This window comes from Medicago sativa, chromosome 7, assembly GCF_051527215.1.
Source record: "Medicago sativa cultivar Bolivia chromosome 7, Bolivia_mono, whole genome shotgun sequence".
Taxonomy (NCBI): domain Eukaryota; kingdom Viridiplantae; phylum Streptophyta; class Magnoliopsida; order Fabales; family Fabaceae; genus Medicago; species Medicago sativa.
In genome coordinates, this window is record NC_140755.1 from 20,317,957 (window position 1) to 20,333,858 (window position 15,902).

The 15,902-nt window shown below is 38.8% G+C and overlaps 2 protein-coding genes across 2 annotated transcripts in view; both read left to right on the top strand.

Annotated features, from left to right (window-relative positions):
• Positions 1–878: 878 nt before the first annotated feature.
• On the top strand, positions 879–2,435 carry LOC146904920 (uncharacterized). Its single transcript, XM_085728393.1, has 3 exons — positions 879–962; positions 1,046–1,710; positions 1,811–2,435. The coding sequence occupies exons 1-3, from the start codon at positions 879–881 to the stop codon at positions 2,433–2,435; spliced, it is 1,374 nt and encodes a 457-aa protein (XP_085584519.1).
• A 49-nt stretch (positions 2,436–2,484) lies between these two features.
• LOC146904921 (uncharacterized) overlaps positions 2,485–15,902 on the top strand; it is a 32,975-nt gene continuing 19,557 nt past the window's right edge. The window contains exons 1-2 of the mRNA XM_085728394.1: positions 2,485–3,082; positions 3,184–3,548. Of these exons, the coding sequence (XP_085584520.1) occupies positions 2,485–3,082; positions 3,184–3,548 (963 nt within the window). The remainder of the gene's footprint in view (positions 3,083–3,183; positions 3,549–15,902) is intronic.

Below are 15,902 nucleotides of genomic sequence, written 5' to 3' on the forward strand. Positions count from 1 at the left end.
ATGTCGGATACGGCGGAACAGCAGCTGCTGCCCGAGCAACAATCATCACCGCATATTATTAGTGCAGCTGTTCCTGTACAACCCATTATTAATGAAAAAGGGCCATGGAGTCTAGATTATCTTTCCAAAGTTCCTATTCATGAAGGAGGTAATGCTTTCACTTCTAACCGTGTTAATGATTCAACAATTGTTTCCAAACTAGCTAGTAAGAAATCTGCTTCAGCATCTTCACATCTTTCCACAAAGAAAATTAATGGGGGATCTATTAAACACTCTGTTGGTTTCATGAAACGCATTGCTAGAATGTCGGATGTTGATAGATTGGCAATTTTAAAAGTTTTAAAGAAACAAAAAAGAAAAATTAAAGTTGGCAAGGTTTCAAATGATTTATCAAATTCTACTTAAAAATTCTTCTTCATCGGTGTTAAGGATTGGGAGAATTGGGTGTTATTACATGGTAAGCCGACAGAGGTGGCACAAGATGTTAGAGATATTGGCAAGGTAGTTGGGGTGAGGTATAATTGCGATACTCTTAATAGTTTTAATATGTTGACAAAGGAAGGGAGAAGGGAGTGGAGAGCAGCAGGTGGTATTAAGGTGGTGCGAGAGGCGTTAGGGGGAAGTGGGAGTGCGGACGAAGAATGAGAAGTGTGGGGGGTTGGTGTCGGTGGGGCGGTTTGAAGGTTGTAATGAAAATTATCTCTTATAATGTTAGGGGACTTGGTGGTGGTGAGAAGAAGGTGGAGGTTCGTCGATTAGTTAATGAAAAGCATTCGTTTGTGTTGTGCATTCAGGAGACAAAATGGGACTTGGTTGATGACTAGTTGATCAAATCTATTTGGGGAGACACTCCTTGTGGTTATTCTTATAGACCGTCGATGGGGGCTTCTGGCGGATTGGTGACAGTGTGGGATTGTTCTCGTGTCAATGTGTGGTCATCAATGCACTTCGGTAATGCACTGGTAATTAAGGGGATGGTTATTTCTACAGCTGAAGAGATTGTTATTTGTAATGTTTATGCACCATGTGACTCAGTGGCAAAAAGGGTGCTGTGGGAGCGGTTGATTCTTTTGTTCTTAATCATACAGACACATGTGTATGCTTGTGTGGTGATTTTAACGCAGTCAGACTTATGGAGGAACAGAAAGGGAGGGGGTCGGTTTTCAGGCAGGGTGATGCTGACATGTTCAATAAATTTATTGTTGATAGTAATCTGATTGATTTGCCTATCTGCAGTAGGTTGTTCACGTGGTATCACGGTGATGGCGTCTCAATGAGCAGGTTGGATCGCTTTTTATTGTCTGAAAAATGGTGTGATGTTTGGCCTAATTGTATTCAGGTGGCCTCTCAACGGGGGCTTTCTAATCATGTTCCTTTAATGCTTCATGTCGATGATGCTAATTGGGGTCCTCGTCCATTGAGAATGCTTAAGTGTTGGGCTGACTTCCCGGGCTATAATGATTTCGTTCGTGACACATGGAACTCGTTCAATTTCCAAGCTTGGGGTGGTTTTGTGTTGAGAAAGAAATTGAAGATTTTGAAAGCAAATTCAAACGAGTGGCACCAACAACACTCTAAGAATTTGGATGGTAAGATATCTAGTGCTAAGAACCGCATGGCCCTTTTAGATTTAAAAGCTGAAGAAACATTGCTCCTTGAGGACGAGATGGAGGAGCTCCATTCTTTATCCGTTAATTTGCATTCATTGGAGTGGGTTCAAAACAGTATGAATTGGAAAAAGTCGAGAATGAGTTGGTTACAAGAAGGAGATGCAAATTCCAAATTTTTTTGGTTTTATGTCCAATCGAAGGCGCCATAATGCCATTAATGTGGTGTCTGTCGATGGTGTTATTGTTGATGGAGTGCATGATATTCGAGCAACGGTCTTTAACCATTTCTCTTCTCATTTCAAATCCATTGGGGCGGCCAGGCCTGCTATTGAGGGACTCCAGTTTCGCCAACTTTCTTATGCTGACGCCGGAAATTTAACAAAGCCTTTTTCTTTAGAAGAAGTGAAGCAAGCGGTCTGGGATTGTGATAGTTTCAAAAGTCCAGGACCAGATGGTATTAATTTTGGTTTCATTAAACAATTTTGGGAATTATTAAAGGAAGATTTTATGAGGTTCTTAACGGAGTTTCATAGAAACGGTAAATTGACAAAGGGGATAAATTCAACTTTTATTGCTTTGATCCCGAAAGTGTGTAGTCCGCAGAGGTGTAATGACTTTCGACCTATATCGTTAGTGGGTTGTTTGTACAAGGTGTTAGCGAAGGTTTTAGGTAATCGACTGCGCGGTGTTGTTGGAAGTGTGGTGTCAGACACACAATCAGTGTTTGTCAAAGGGAAGCAAATTTTAGATGGTATCCTAATAGCCAATGAGGTTGTCGACGAAGCGAAACGTATGAACAAGGAACTTTTATTGTTTAAAAGTTGATTTTGAAAAGGCCTACGATTTAGTGGATTTGAGGTATCTTGACACAGTGATGGTTAAGATAAATTTTCCAACTATCTGGAGGAAGTGGATAAATGAATGTGTTGGGACGGCAACCGCATCGGTCCTTGTGAATGGTTGTCCAACAGAAGAATTTCCTATTGAGAGGGGTCTTCGTCAGGGGGATCCTTTGTCGCCATTTCTATTTTTGCTGGCTTCTGAGGGATTTAATGTGTTAATGAAAGCGGTTGTCGAGGAGCATCTTTTTCATGGTTATGGTGTTGGGTGTGACAATGAGGTTCAGTTAACACATCTTCAGTTCGCGGATGACACACTTATAATTGGCGAAAAAACTTGGCCGAATGTTCGTTCATTGCGAGCGGTATTACTTTTGTTCGAGGAGATATTAGGGTTGAAGGTGAATTTTCACAAAAGTATGTTGAGAGGTGTCAATGTTTCTGATTCGTGGTTATCGGAGGCTGCTTTAGTGCTGAATTGTCGGAAGGGAATCATTCCTTTTGTTTACTTGGGCTTGCCTATTGGTGGTGATTCAAGAAAATTGTCTTTTTGGAAACCTGTCATTGATCGTATAGAAGCTCGTCTATCATCTTGGAACAATAAATTTCTTTCTTTCTTTTGGTGGTCGACTGGTATTGTTGAAGTCTGTCTTGTCCTCTCTTCCGGTTTACTTTCTTTCCTTTTTCAAAGCCCCTGCAGATATAATTTCTTCTATTGAATCTCTTTTTAAAAGATTTTTTGGGGGGTGGTGAGGAATCTAGGAAAATAGCATGGATAAAATGGGACTCTATTTGTTTATCAAAGGAGGATGGATGGTTGGGGGTTAGGAAGGTGGGAGCTTTTAATTTATCGTTGTTGGGGAAATGGTGTTGGAGACTGTTGAAAGATAAGGAAGGGTTGTGGCATCATGTGCTGAAAGCACAGTATGGTGAGATGGGGGGCCGTATAAAGGATGGGGGTAGACAAGGATCGTGTTGGTGGCGGACTATCATTAGAGTCCGTGAAGGTGTATGGGAGTGTGTGGGAAGGTGGTTTGAGGATAATATCCGACGTGTGGTGGGTAATGGGAGGAACACTTTGTTTTGGTATGATTGCTGGGTAGGGGAAATGCCTTTAAATTTAAAATTTCCCCGCCTATTTGATTTGGCGATTTTTAAGGAATGTTCGGTGGAGGAGATGTCGACTTTAGGGTGGTCGGAGGGTGGAGGGGCAGTTTTATCTTGGTTTTTCGGGTGTCAAACATTGATTACGTTTGAACCTTTTAACCTTTGATATCTCATTTTTTCTTGGGAAGGGAAAAAATAAGCAAAACCCTTTGAGAATCGAGGTCCGGGAGTTGTTTTCGCTATGGGAAGGTGTTAGGCACCCATAACGACTATAGTATCCTATAGGAACCGTCTTTACTTTCTACGCGCGCGCTTTGTTTTTAAATGCTATTTGAAAAAATAATATTTACACCTAAGAGTTTTCTAAGTGAAGAATTGGAGGGAGAAGAAGATGTTTGAATTTTTATTTTATTTGAATTGAAGGAATATTGTTTCCTTGCCTACGTACCCTTTTAAGGGATCAAATCCACCGTAGTTCTCTTCCAAAAATGTTTTTGTTTTTGTTGATTGATTTTAAGTTTGAAAATTGGAATTTTGAAGAATGAGAGAGAGGCCTCAAGGGCATAAGATTGTGAAATTGTGAGGTTGAATTAGTTATTTTGCAAAAGAAAGTCAAAGTATGATTAAAATTCATTAAGGTTTTATTTAAAAAAGAAAGGGAAAATCAATGGGAATTTGGACCCCAGGGTTTATTTAGAAAATCATTTGAGTGATGTTGTTCATATTTTTTTGGAAAAGAGAATTTTTCTAAGTATCGTGATTCCTAAGCATACATCTAAACATGCATTCCCTAAGCATACATCTAAAGTAACCATGTGATGTGTGTGCATGTGTCGGTGCTTGTGTCGGTGTACATCATTAGAATCCATTGTCCTTTACATCATTTGCCTAAATACAAACTACTTCCCTTTGTGAGAACTTAGTCTCACATAAAATGAATTAAAGCCAAAACAAAGTGCAATAGGAAGGAAATGGGGAATGAAGTGAAGATGATGAGGGATGCTTATGAAACAATGAACAAAGTGGTTAGTGACAATAGGCATAGGATGATAAGAAAATAGGCAAGGAAAAAGGCATAATAACATGGTAAAATGGCAAGAAAAAGTGACAAAGTACACCTAACAAAATACCAAAATCCCAAGCAAGAAAAAGACTCATAACCCTCACATTATGACATTTTCCAAAGAGTTTTAAGCTCAGCCCTAATGTGAGAGTTACAAGAGAATCTCAAGCCAAAAAGTTATGGTACATTCTTAGGTCTATTTTGCACTCAATCACATGTTAAAATTCAAGTAACTTGCCATATAAGAAACTAGTTATCATATATCACAAACAGCACCAAATACACTAAACCAAGGACAAACATATCACAAAATTGATTCATCAAGTATCAATCATTATGAGATCAAGTATTGAAATCAAATTATGCAAAGAAAACTTCACAAATGTTGACAAAAGGCACCAAAACATCACAAGCAAGATCACCTATGTTTTTATATCCATTTTTCATGTCAAAAATTCATAGGAAACTAGTATTAAACATCAAGTATGATTGCAAGAAAATTCACAAGATTTTAGAGATTTTAACAAGATTTTTTGACAATAAATGGAAAAGAAATGAATCAACAAAAGAACAAAATATTTCCTCATTTTTGATGAAAACTTAACATATAAATACATCAAGATTCATCAAAAAATATCAAGAAAATGATTTGAACAATCTTTAAGCATTTTTAAGGATTTTTTAATGAGACAGAGGTGTAAAAAGTATTAGGCAGCGTAGAGATAGCAAGAAAAACATAAGAATGTAAAGCCTGCACAAGAAAAGAGCCCAGGCCCAAGGGAAAGTGGATCCTGGATCATCCAAACGTATCAGGGACGTTGGATTGATCCAGTTCCTAAAACCCTAGATCAAACGGTGCAAACACAAGGTCCAGGAGTGAACCAGACTGGTTCAGGTGAACCGGTCTGGTTCATGCTCCTTTAAAAGCTCAAGAGGCCGGTCCAAGGCCATTTCCCACTTCTCTTTCTCTCTCTTCTCTCATCCTAGTGGCTCGCCGGTGGCGCCGCCGCACCTGAACATCTTTTCTGAAAATCTTTACACCGTTGTGTTCGTCTTTGCTTCCTTTTCATGATTCTGAAACTTATTTTTCGAAATGAGGGCTAGATGTGAACAGATTTACGCTTTAATCTTACGGTTTTTAGGTTTTCAAAACTTTTCGTAACTTCTTGAAATGAAACCCTAATCTACACTATTTTCTTCACTGATTATGATTATGAGCTTGGATTTACAAAATAAACGGTGAATCTTTGAAGATTTACATTTTTAGGGTTTCGTTTCAAACTTTTTCGAATCTTTTCAAAGTTCTTCTTCGATTCACTGTTTATTTGTGTTTGTGGATCTTCGTTGAGCTTTTGCGATGAAAAACGAAGGAGTTTTGAGGAATACCTGGTTTTAATTCGGAGATTCGAACAAAAGATCCTTGCGAATGCTTCTGGTGAGTTCTTGAACTGAAAATAAATCAGTTATTCTCTTCTTCTTCTTCACTGATGTGATTCTGCTTCGATCTCTCTTCTTCTCACCTCTCTGAACTATGATCGCACAATTCTTTTGAATTTGTGCTTGGATTGCAGTTCCTCCAGTTCAATGATGAAGATTCGAACTCGAATCTCTGAGAACTGCAACGAATTTGCTTCAATTCGATCCAATTCCTTGTTCTGGAAATTTAGGGTTTGATGAATTAGGGATGAATTTATGGGTTTCTTTTGTTTTTGATCGTAACTGCCAAGAGAGAGAATGTGTGATTCTGTTTCTGTGATTGTAATGAGTTGGCATTTTTAATGGTGATTGTGATGATTGGATCCTTTTGTAGCTTGACATGTGTATTTGATAGCCAATAGGTGCTTTCCATGTTGAATTGGACACTGGACTTAACTTTGGGACCAATCTGCAAATTATGAAAACCTAAAGGACTAATCTGCAAATTAAAAGGACTAATCTGCAATTTAAGTGAAAGGACTTAAAAAATGAAAACTTGCGAAATTTTGAGGACTGAAATGAAAAGGGACTATTTTGTAATTTTTAGAAAAAGGACTAAAAAAACAAGTTTTAAACAATAAGGTTCTGAATGCAATTTTCAAAACTTCGAAGGACTAATATGCAAAAAGGACTAAAAAGTAAAATTAAAAATGAATTAAAATTGGTAATTGAAAAAAAACTTAAAGTGAAACAAAAATAAAAAACACAAAAAGGACTAAAATGAACCTCTCTCTGTCAAAATTTCACGTGAAATGACCAAAATGCCCCTAGGGACTGAAACAACTCAAAATGACTCAAATGCAATTTTATACTGGTTTTCTATCAGGGAATTAAAGCAAGAGTTTATACAAGCAAATTAAAAGACTCAGAGACAATTTTTAGAGATTAAACAGAGTTTTAACACAGGAAAAGACTGAAATGCCCTTAGGGGCTAAACTGACTAAAAATGACTCAAATGCAATTTTTGAAATGGACTTTAACATGAGATTGAAACAAGGACTTATTCAAACCATTTGTAAAGACTCAAACAATTTTCAAGGACTAAAATGAATTTGGAGGCAGGAAATGACTAAAATACCCTTTTTCATGAATTTTGCAAATAACATTGAAATGAGATGCAGAGAAAGATGCAATTGATCAGAGAAACATCACATGACTTGAAATGCAAGAAAGATGTTTTTGGATGACTTGGAATGCAAGAAAACATAGACAAATACACAGTTGAAAAGATTTTTAAAGCTAAATTGAGAGATAAAGCAGAGTAAAATGTCAGTGTAAAATAATAGCAAATTGGCAATAGACATATATCAAAGATGGAAAAATATTTTGAGCAAGTATTTTTAGGTCCAAAATTAGGGTATAACAGCTGCCCCTATTTAAGTTTCTTTGTCCGGAGGGTCAAGAGACGGAGTCTTTGATTTGACGGGACGAAGATACTTAAATATTAACATTTGCACTGTTTTTGGACATAAAAATACGCTCTCAGATTTTCAAAAACATGAATGCCATGCAACACTTTGATTATGAATGCAAGACAAGCAACTGGAGTCTACAAAGCATGTCACATCACTGGGGATTTAGGTAGACATTGACAGTGTAGACAATCCAGGGGACAAAAGATAGGTACAAGCTGCTCTTTGGATCGAACTCGCCACTTGACCATGGAATACAAACAGAGGGTGAGTACAAGCTGTTCTTTGGATCGAACTTGCCGCTTGACTGGGAATATAAATACAGGATAGGTACAAGCTGTTCTTTGGATCGAACTTGGCACTTGACAGGAGACATAGACATATAGGAAGATACAAGTTGTTCTTTGGATCGAACTTGTCGCTTGATTGGAGGTTCAAACAGGTAAGCAGGTACAAACTGTTCTTTGGATCGAACTTGCTATTTGACCTGGAGGCATAGACAAAAGGATGATACAAGTTGTTCTTTGGATCGAACTTGCTGCTTGATTGAAGGTTCAAACAGGTAAGCAGGTACAAACTGTTCTTTGGATCGAACTTGCCGTTTGACCGATAACAAAACATAAGTAAGGTACAAACTGTTCTTTGGATCGAACTTGTCGTTTGACCGGAAGCATGGGCATATAAGCAGGTACAAGTTGTTCTTTGGATCGAACTAGCCACTTCACCAATAACAAGATACAAATTGGAAGTTTTGATTTAACAAGATACAAATTGAGGGTAGATTGACATTGACTTGACTCGAAAATAGACATGACCATTATTGTTGGCCCAAAAGCAAATTGAGAGTGAATTAACAATGATTCGAATTGAATTGAAAGTTGACATTAAAAGAGGCATTGAAAGTTGAAAACAATCAGAGACATAGACATAGACATAGACATAGACATTGAATTGAGAGTTGAAATTGAATTGAATTGGAAGTGGAGACTGAGTTGAACTTGAGATTTGAGATTGGATTGAATTGACAGTTGAATTGGAATTGAGATGGGAACTGAATTGAAAGTTGAGATTGGAAATGCAAAATGTATGTATGGTATAACAAGATTATTAAATGTATGAGCACATAAAATGCATGATTATGCATGTATGAATGCTTGAAATGCATGATTGGTTTGTAGTTTGACAGAGCAGTTTCACAGAGACAGACAAAACATTGGAAGATTGGGCACGTAGTGGCTCGTGCTATAACATATTCATATGGAAATCCTCTTTGGAGAGACCGTCGTTGGAAGACGTATCAAAACCATGGCTAAGGGCAATAAAAACTTGTAGAGGAGGGACCCTTGGAAGATTCTTGGATACAGGTCGCCGTTGTTAGGCGTGTCAGTGCTGGGTAAACGTTGGATGTTCGCATCTGTGGTCAATGCTTTTCATTCTTTAGTTCTTTCATTTTTCATTCTTCAATCCCATTTTTGCCTGAACCGCCCTTTCGGGTTTTCGATTCACCGGGAATACATTCTTTTCACTGCCCCATTTTTGCCTGAATTGCCTTCATATGTTGTCAATCAGCGGGGTGCTCATTTTTGCCTAAGCCGCCCTTTCGGGTTTTCAACTTAGCGAGCTTTTCATTTGCATTTTTTTCAAATTTTCATTCTGTTTTTTTTCATTCTTGCCATTGACCACAGATCATCCTAGGGAATAACCTGCTTGTAACATGTATTGAAATAGACATTGATATACATTTATTCATGCATGTTTCACTGGAATGTACCTTATTGCTCAGGTTTGTTTTCAAAATAGACAGAAAAAGGTTTTTCAATTTTCAAAAATGTTTGTTTCAGACATTGACATTATCAAAATGGAAAGAAAATATTTTGTATATAGCATTGAAAGTAGAAAGAAAATAGAGTTTCAAACAATAGCACAGGCTCAAATTGATGTAGAAGAGTGAGAGTCAGTCAAAGGCATGACTTCACGGATTTACAAAGCTTGGAAAATGGTAATTTTATTGGTTGGTGGTACATTGAACACGATGACCGCTACATTTCATAGAAATTTTGAATTCACAAGTACAGAAGCTTCTGATGAAGACGATCATTGACAGCTGCAGATGCCCCAAGAGGTGATGGTGGTTTGCCAGATATAGTTACTTGTCTTTTATTATCAATCTCATTTTTGCATGAACCGCCCTTTTGGGTTTTCGGCTCATCGAGGCGCTCATTCTTGCCTGAGTTGCGTACAATCTCAGCGAGCTTTTTCATATTGATTTTTTTTATCCCTAACTTTTACCTGGATCGCCCTTTCGGGTTTTCGATCCACCGGGAAGCGCATTTTTGCCTAGGCCGCCCTTTCGGGTTTTCGACCTACCACGCTGTTCTTTTCTTTTTAGACAAAGTATTTCTTGACTATATCGGCATTAACAGGATTCAGAAGTTCGGTACCATCCATGTGTGTAAGGATCAAAGCACCGCCAGAGAAAGCCTTCTTGACAACATAAGGACCTTCATAGTTAGGTGTCCACTTGCCCCTTGGGTCGGGTTGCTGGCTTATCCTCCTTTTTAATACCAGTTCACCTTCCTTGAATTCTCGAGGTCGGACTTTCTTGTCAAAAGCATTCTTCATCCGTACTTGATACAACCGTCCATGAGCCATAACATCCATACGTTTTTCTTCAATCAAATTCAATTGATCATACCGACTTTGACACCATTCAGCCTCGGTTAATTTTGCTTCCATGATCACTCGAATAGATGGAATCTCCACTTCCAGAAGGAGAACTGCTTCCATACCATATACCAAAGAGAAAGGAGTTGCCCCGGTTGAACTGCGCACTGTAGTACGGTAACCATGCAAGGCAAACGGTAGCATCTCATGCCAGTCTTTGTAAGTAGTGACCATCTTCTGAACAATCTTCTTGATGTTCTTGTTAGCAACCTCGACTGCACCATTCATCTGAGGTCTATAAGGAGAAGAGTTGTGATGTTCGATTTTGAATTCTTCACATAAAGCTTGCATCATGCTATTGTTCAGATTGGAACCATTGTCAGTGATGATCTTGTTGGGAACATCATATCGACAGATGATGTTATTCTTGATGAACTTTACTACCACTTGCTTGGTCACATTTGCATAGGAGGCAGCTTCAACCCACTTGGTGAAATAGTCAATTGCCACTAGAATGAAACGATGTTCGTTGGAAGCCTTTGGTTCAATTCTCCCGATCATGTCAATGCCCCACATAGAGAAAGGCCACGGGGAAGAAATAACATTGAGGGCATGTGGAGGTACATGAATCTTGTCAGCATAGATTTGACATTTGTGGCATCTCTTGGCATGTCTGTGGCAGTCACGCTCCATAGTTATCCAGTAATAGCCAGCTCTTAACAGTTTTCTTGACATAGTGTGACCTGTAGCATGGGTCCCAAAGGTACCGTCATGTACATCATACATCAATTTCTCAGCTTCTTGTTCATCAACACATCTCAACAAGACCATGTCATAGTTCCTCTTGTATAAGATTTCTCCGTCCAGAAGGAACCTACTAGCCCATCTTCTCAGGGTCTTTTTATCCCTGTTGGAAGCACCATGTGGATATTCATGATTCTGCAAGAACTGTTTGATGTTATAATACCAAGGTCTTTTATCATTCACATCTTCCTCAGCCTGACCTGGCGTATTTTCAATAGTAAACACATGAGCGGGTCTATCAAGACGCTGCACTTTGATTACGGGCACATCATTCCAGTGGTTCACATGAAACAAGGAAGACAGAGTAGCAAGAGCATCAGCCATCTGGTTTTCATCCCGAGGGATGTGGTGCAGCTCAACCTTTGTGAAGTATGTCAACAGACGTCTTGCATAGTCACGATAAGGGATCAGCTTCTCATGATGAGTCTCCCATTCACCCTTTATCTGATTAATAACAAGTGCAGAATCTCCATAGATGTCAAGGTGCTTAATTCTCAGGTCAATGGCTTCTACAATGCCCAAGATGCATGCCTCATATTCAGCCACATTGTTCGTACATTCAAAAGTTATTCGAGCAGTGAAAGGGACGTGGTGCCCTTGCGGAGTTACAATGATGGCCCCAATTCCTTTACCATAAGCATTGACAGCACCATCAAACACCAATCCCCATTTGCTATTGGGATCTGGCCCCTCATTGATCAATGGCTCTTCACAGTCTTTTGCTTTCAGATACATAATCTCTTCATCAGGGAAATCAAACTTAATTGGTTGGTAATCATCAAGAGGTTGGCAAGCAAGATGCTCAGCAAGGATACTTCCTTTGATTGCCTTCTGAGCTTTGTACACAATATCATATTCAGACAACAACATTTGCCAACGTGCAATCTTTCCAGTAGCAGCAGGCTTCTCAAAGATGTACTTGATTGGATCCATTCGGGATATCAACCAAGTTGTGTGATTTACCATATAATGACGCAGGCGTTTGGCAGCCCAAGCTAAAGCACAACAAGTCTTTTCAAGCATTGTATACCGAGTCTCACAGTCAGTGAACTTCTTGCTCAGATAGTAGATGGCATGTTCTTTCTTTCCAGTCTCGTCTTGTTGACCGAGAACACAACCTACGGAATCATCTACACTGACAGGTACATAATCAAAGGCCTTCCTTCCACTGGTGGGACAAGGATAGGTGGTTCCAACAAGTATTCTTTAATGCTATCAAAAGCTTCCTGATATTCATCATTCCATACAACAGGCTGATTCTTTCTGAGCAATTTGAAAATTGGTCCACAGGTAGTAGTCATGTGAGATATAAATCTTGAAATATAATTCAGGCGTCCGAGGAAACCTCTAATTTGCTTTTCGGTTTGAGGGGTCGGCATCTCTCTGATGGCTCGGACTTTATCAGGATCAACTTCAATGCCTCTTTTGCTGACAATGAAGCCTAACAACTTTCCAGATCTTACACCAAATGTGCATTTGTTAGGATTCAACCGCAGCTTGTACTTTCTTAGTCTTTCAAACATCTTTTTCAAATACACCACATGCTGCTCTTCATCACTTGATTTCACAATCATATCATCAACATATACTTCAATCTCTTTGTGAATCATATCATGAAACAGAGTTGTCATACCTCTTTGATAGGTAGCACCAGCATTTATCATGCCGAACGACATCACTTTATAACAGAACGTTCCCCATGGAGTGATGAAGGACGTCTTTTCTCTATCTTCAGGTGACATTCGTATCTGGTTATAACCAGAGAAACCATCCATAAAAGAGAACACTTTAGACTGAGCAGTACTGTCAACAAGCACATCAATACGAGGCAATGGGAAGTTATCTTTTGGACTGGCTTTATTCAAATCTCTGTAATCAACACACATTCGAACTTTCCTATCTTTCTTTGGTACTGGTACAATGTTGGCAATCCACTCAGGATATTCAGCTGTCATGAGGAAGCCCGCATCAATTTGCTTTTGCACCTCAGCCTTGATCTTAAGAGCCATGTCTGGGCGAGACCTTCTCAATTTCTGTTTGACAGGAGGGCATTCAGGTCTTGTCGGTATCCGATGTTCCACAATCTTGGGATCTAGACCCGGCATATCTTCATAGGACCATGCAAAGACATCTGCAAGAGACTTCCTAACTAAACAAAATTACACAGAAAATTGTTTAAGGTTGAACACTTGATATACAATCAGAGGTGCTCACAAACAAATCAGATACAGACTCAATGAACTTAAGAATTTCTAAGATATGACTTTGAGACACAGAAATTCTAAGTGAATGCAGAACAATTTCAGCAGAGGTTTGGTACTTGTGAAAATCTTGTGAGTCTTTCGTTTAGCGTTCTTGCATTACCAATTCTCTAGGTCTTCACTCCTTTATATAGAGGTGTGAAAGAGACGTTATGAAATTGCCAGCACACCAAAGAGTCGTTAGTTGAAGCTTGATCTTTCACCAATGATCTTTTGCCTGATTTGGTTGTTGTCCTATGAAGAACCAATTTGAAATCCATTCCTTATCCAAAGGAACATATATGCAGGCGAGACCGTATTCTGGAGCTGTTTTCTTGTCTTGAAGCGTGGACACAAAACAGAGTAGTGGAGAACGTGGTTGTACAATTCGTACAAAGTACAATGTCAACGCTTTCGTCCAAAATGCAAGCACAAGCCTTCAAACATCTTTGAAATGACCGTTGCAAAATTCCACTAATCCTTTGTTTGTGTTTTCGAATCCAATGGACAGCTTTTGCATTGATAATTCTTCAATTCTTGAATCTTTTGCAAATCCAGTTGAGATTCAGCTTCTGGTGAAATAGCTTCTGATGAGGCAGCTTCTGATGATATGACTTCTGCAGCTTCTGATGACGCAGCTTCTGATGATGTGGCTTCTGGACCTCTTGTCTTCAGAAGCACTATTCTTCAGGAGCAGCTTTACTTCAGGAGCGCTATTTCTTCAGGAGCAGCTTGACTTCAGGAGCGCTTTGCCTTCAGAATCATCTAAGCTTCATTTTCTTTTGCTCTTTATTTGCTCATTCAGAACCAATGATGATTTGACTTTATAATTATGGTCCTGTACACTTGAACAAATATTAGCTAGTCCAATTTACAATTTTTAATACCTTGTTATCATCAAAACTCTTTAAGGTTCATTGTTAAACACATTTTGTTCCAACAATCTCCCCCTTTTTGATGATGACAAACAAAAGTATTTAAAATTGATCAATTGTTGTTAATCTAATTAACAAGTTGACTTTGGGGTTCTAAGGTTTGTAAGCTCAGAATCTGAGGTTTGTAAGCTCAAACTCCCCCTGAGTCTGATAGTATTTAAGGTGAGGTTTGTAAGCTCCCCCTAAGTTCTATCCAGGTTAATTAAATTCATTTTTCGCGCAATAAAATTATCAGAGCTTAAAAACAAAATTGAATCATTGAAAGAATTAACTTATAGATAAGAAGAATGGTTCAATTAATTTTACTTGAATTTTGATACTCCTTCGTTCGTTCATAGCTTATACCAATAAGGTAAAAAAAAATGATAGAAGTTTTTCAAAAATTTCAAATGCCATTAATGGGGCTCAGAGCCTTTAAATACTTGTCACATATACTCCCCCTTTTGTCATTATCAAAAAAAATTGAAATAAATTTAAGCATAAAAGACAAAAAGATATGAGAAAAACTCAAACATGAGAGAGTATAATAGGAAATTAACTAAATAAATCAGAGCAGAGTATAGGAACATGAATATCAATAATCAAAAGCAGCTAATCAGTCAGAACCAGTAAGCATTAAGAAGGGGGAGTATATGTTTGAGTTTTCAGAAGCAAGGACTAGGAATTTAAAACAAACAACAAACAAAAAGAAAAACACAAGGGTGTGCAACTAAGGGTTGGTTTGTTGTTGTTTCTTCATCTTCTCCATCTCTTCAATTTTCTTCTGCAACAGTTCTTCAAGTTGTTGTTGCCTCTGGAGAAGAGCTTGTTCCCTTTCTCTAGCTTCTTGCTGCTGCTGTGCCATCTGTTTCTTCAGAAGCTTACACAACCTTGCTTCTCTGGTCAAGTAATCCGTTTCTAAGAAGAAAGGCTGGTTTGCCAGGAGCAGTGTAGAACTTCTTACTCTAAGACTCTGATTCAGATTTTCCATTAACCTTCTGACTGATGCTTGCTTGACTCTGATGCATTTAGCCTTGATCTCTTCAATAAGCTCAGCTGCCCGGTTCTGAAGAGATGCCCAGGAGTCTTCATATGCACTTGTGAGATCAATTGTCCTTCGTTGATCCACAAGATTATGCAATCTACTAAGGATTGTCAGAAGCTCAGAATTAATATATCCAGATTCCAGGATGTTTGTGGGTGGTTGTTCAAGGATTTCAAGATCAGAATCACTGATTTCCAGATCTTGAACAGGGTTAGGAATTGGAATGGTAAAGTGTGTTTGAGTGTTTGAAGATGAAGGCTGGTCAGAGGCAATGTGAGTGGTAGAGGTTGAGGCTTGAACATTGACTAGAGAGATGTCAACATCCATGGGAGTTGGTTGTGGGGAGTGTTCAATTTCAGTTGGTGGTTGTTGTGGTGAAGTTGATGTTTGAGTGTTTGGTTGGGGGTCAATGGTAGCTGTTGGTGATTGTGGGGGTGTTGTGGGTTTATGTGGTTCAGGTGTTTGTTGATGGGGGTTTTCTGAAACAACGTTTTCAGAAGCAGCTGCTTCTGGAGTTGCTTCAGAGGCCTTTTCTGAAGTAGATTTGTCTATGGGTAACTCACCTGAGTAATGGAGAGCAAGATTGTCTAAGACAGAAGTGTCTTCTATTGGTTCAGGTACAGATGGTGAAGAAGGTGAAATGGGGATAGAGGTGACTGGAATCTGAATTACCTGATCTGCAGGGCCAGCTTCAGAAGTGATCTTCTGTGGATCAGCAGCTTGAGGAA

What these genes read in the sequence shown, in the direction of transcription:
- LOC146904920 (XM_085728393.1), top strand. Translation starts at nt 879, where the DNA reads ATGGGGGCTTCTGGCGGATTGGTGACAGTGTGGGATTGTTCTCGTGTC. An exon ending in TGCACTTCGGTAATGCACTG is followed by an intron (nt 963 to 1,045) that starts GTAATTAAGGGG and finishes AGTGGCAAAAAG; the next exon opens with GGTGCTGTGGGAGCGGTTGA. An exon ending in GTTAATTTGCATTCATTGGA is followed by an intron (nt 1,711 to 1,810) that starts GTGGGTTCAAAA and finishes GTCCAATCGAAG; the next exon opens with GCGCCATAATGCCATTAATG.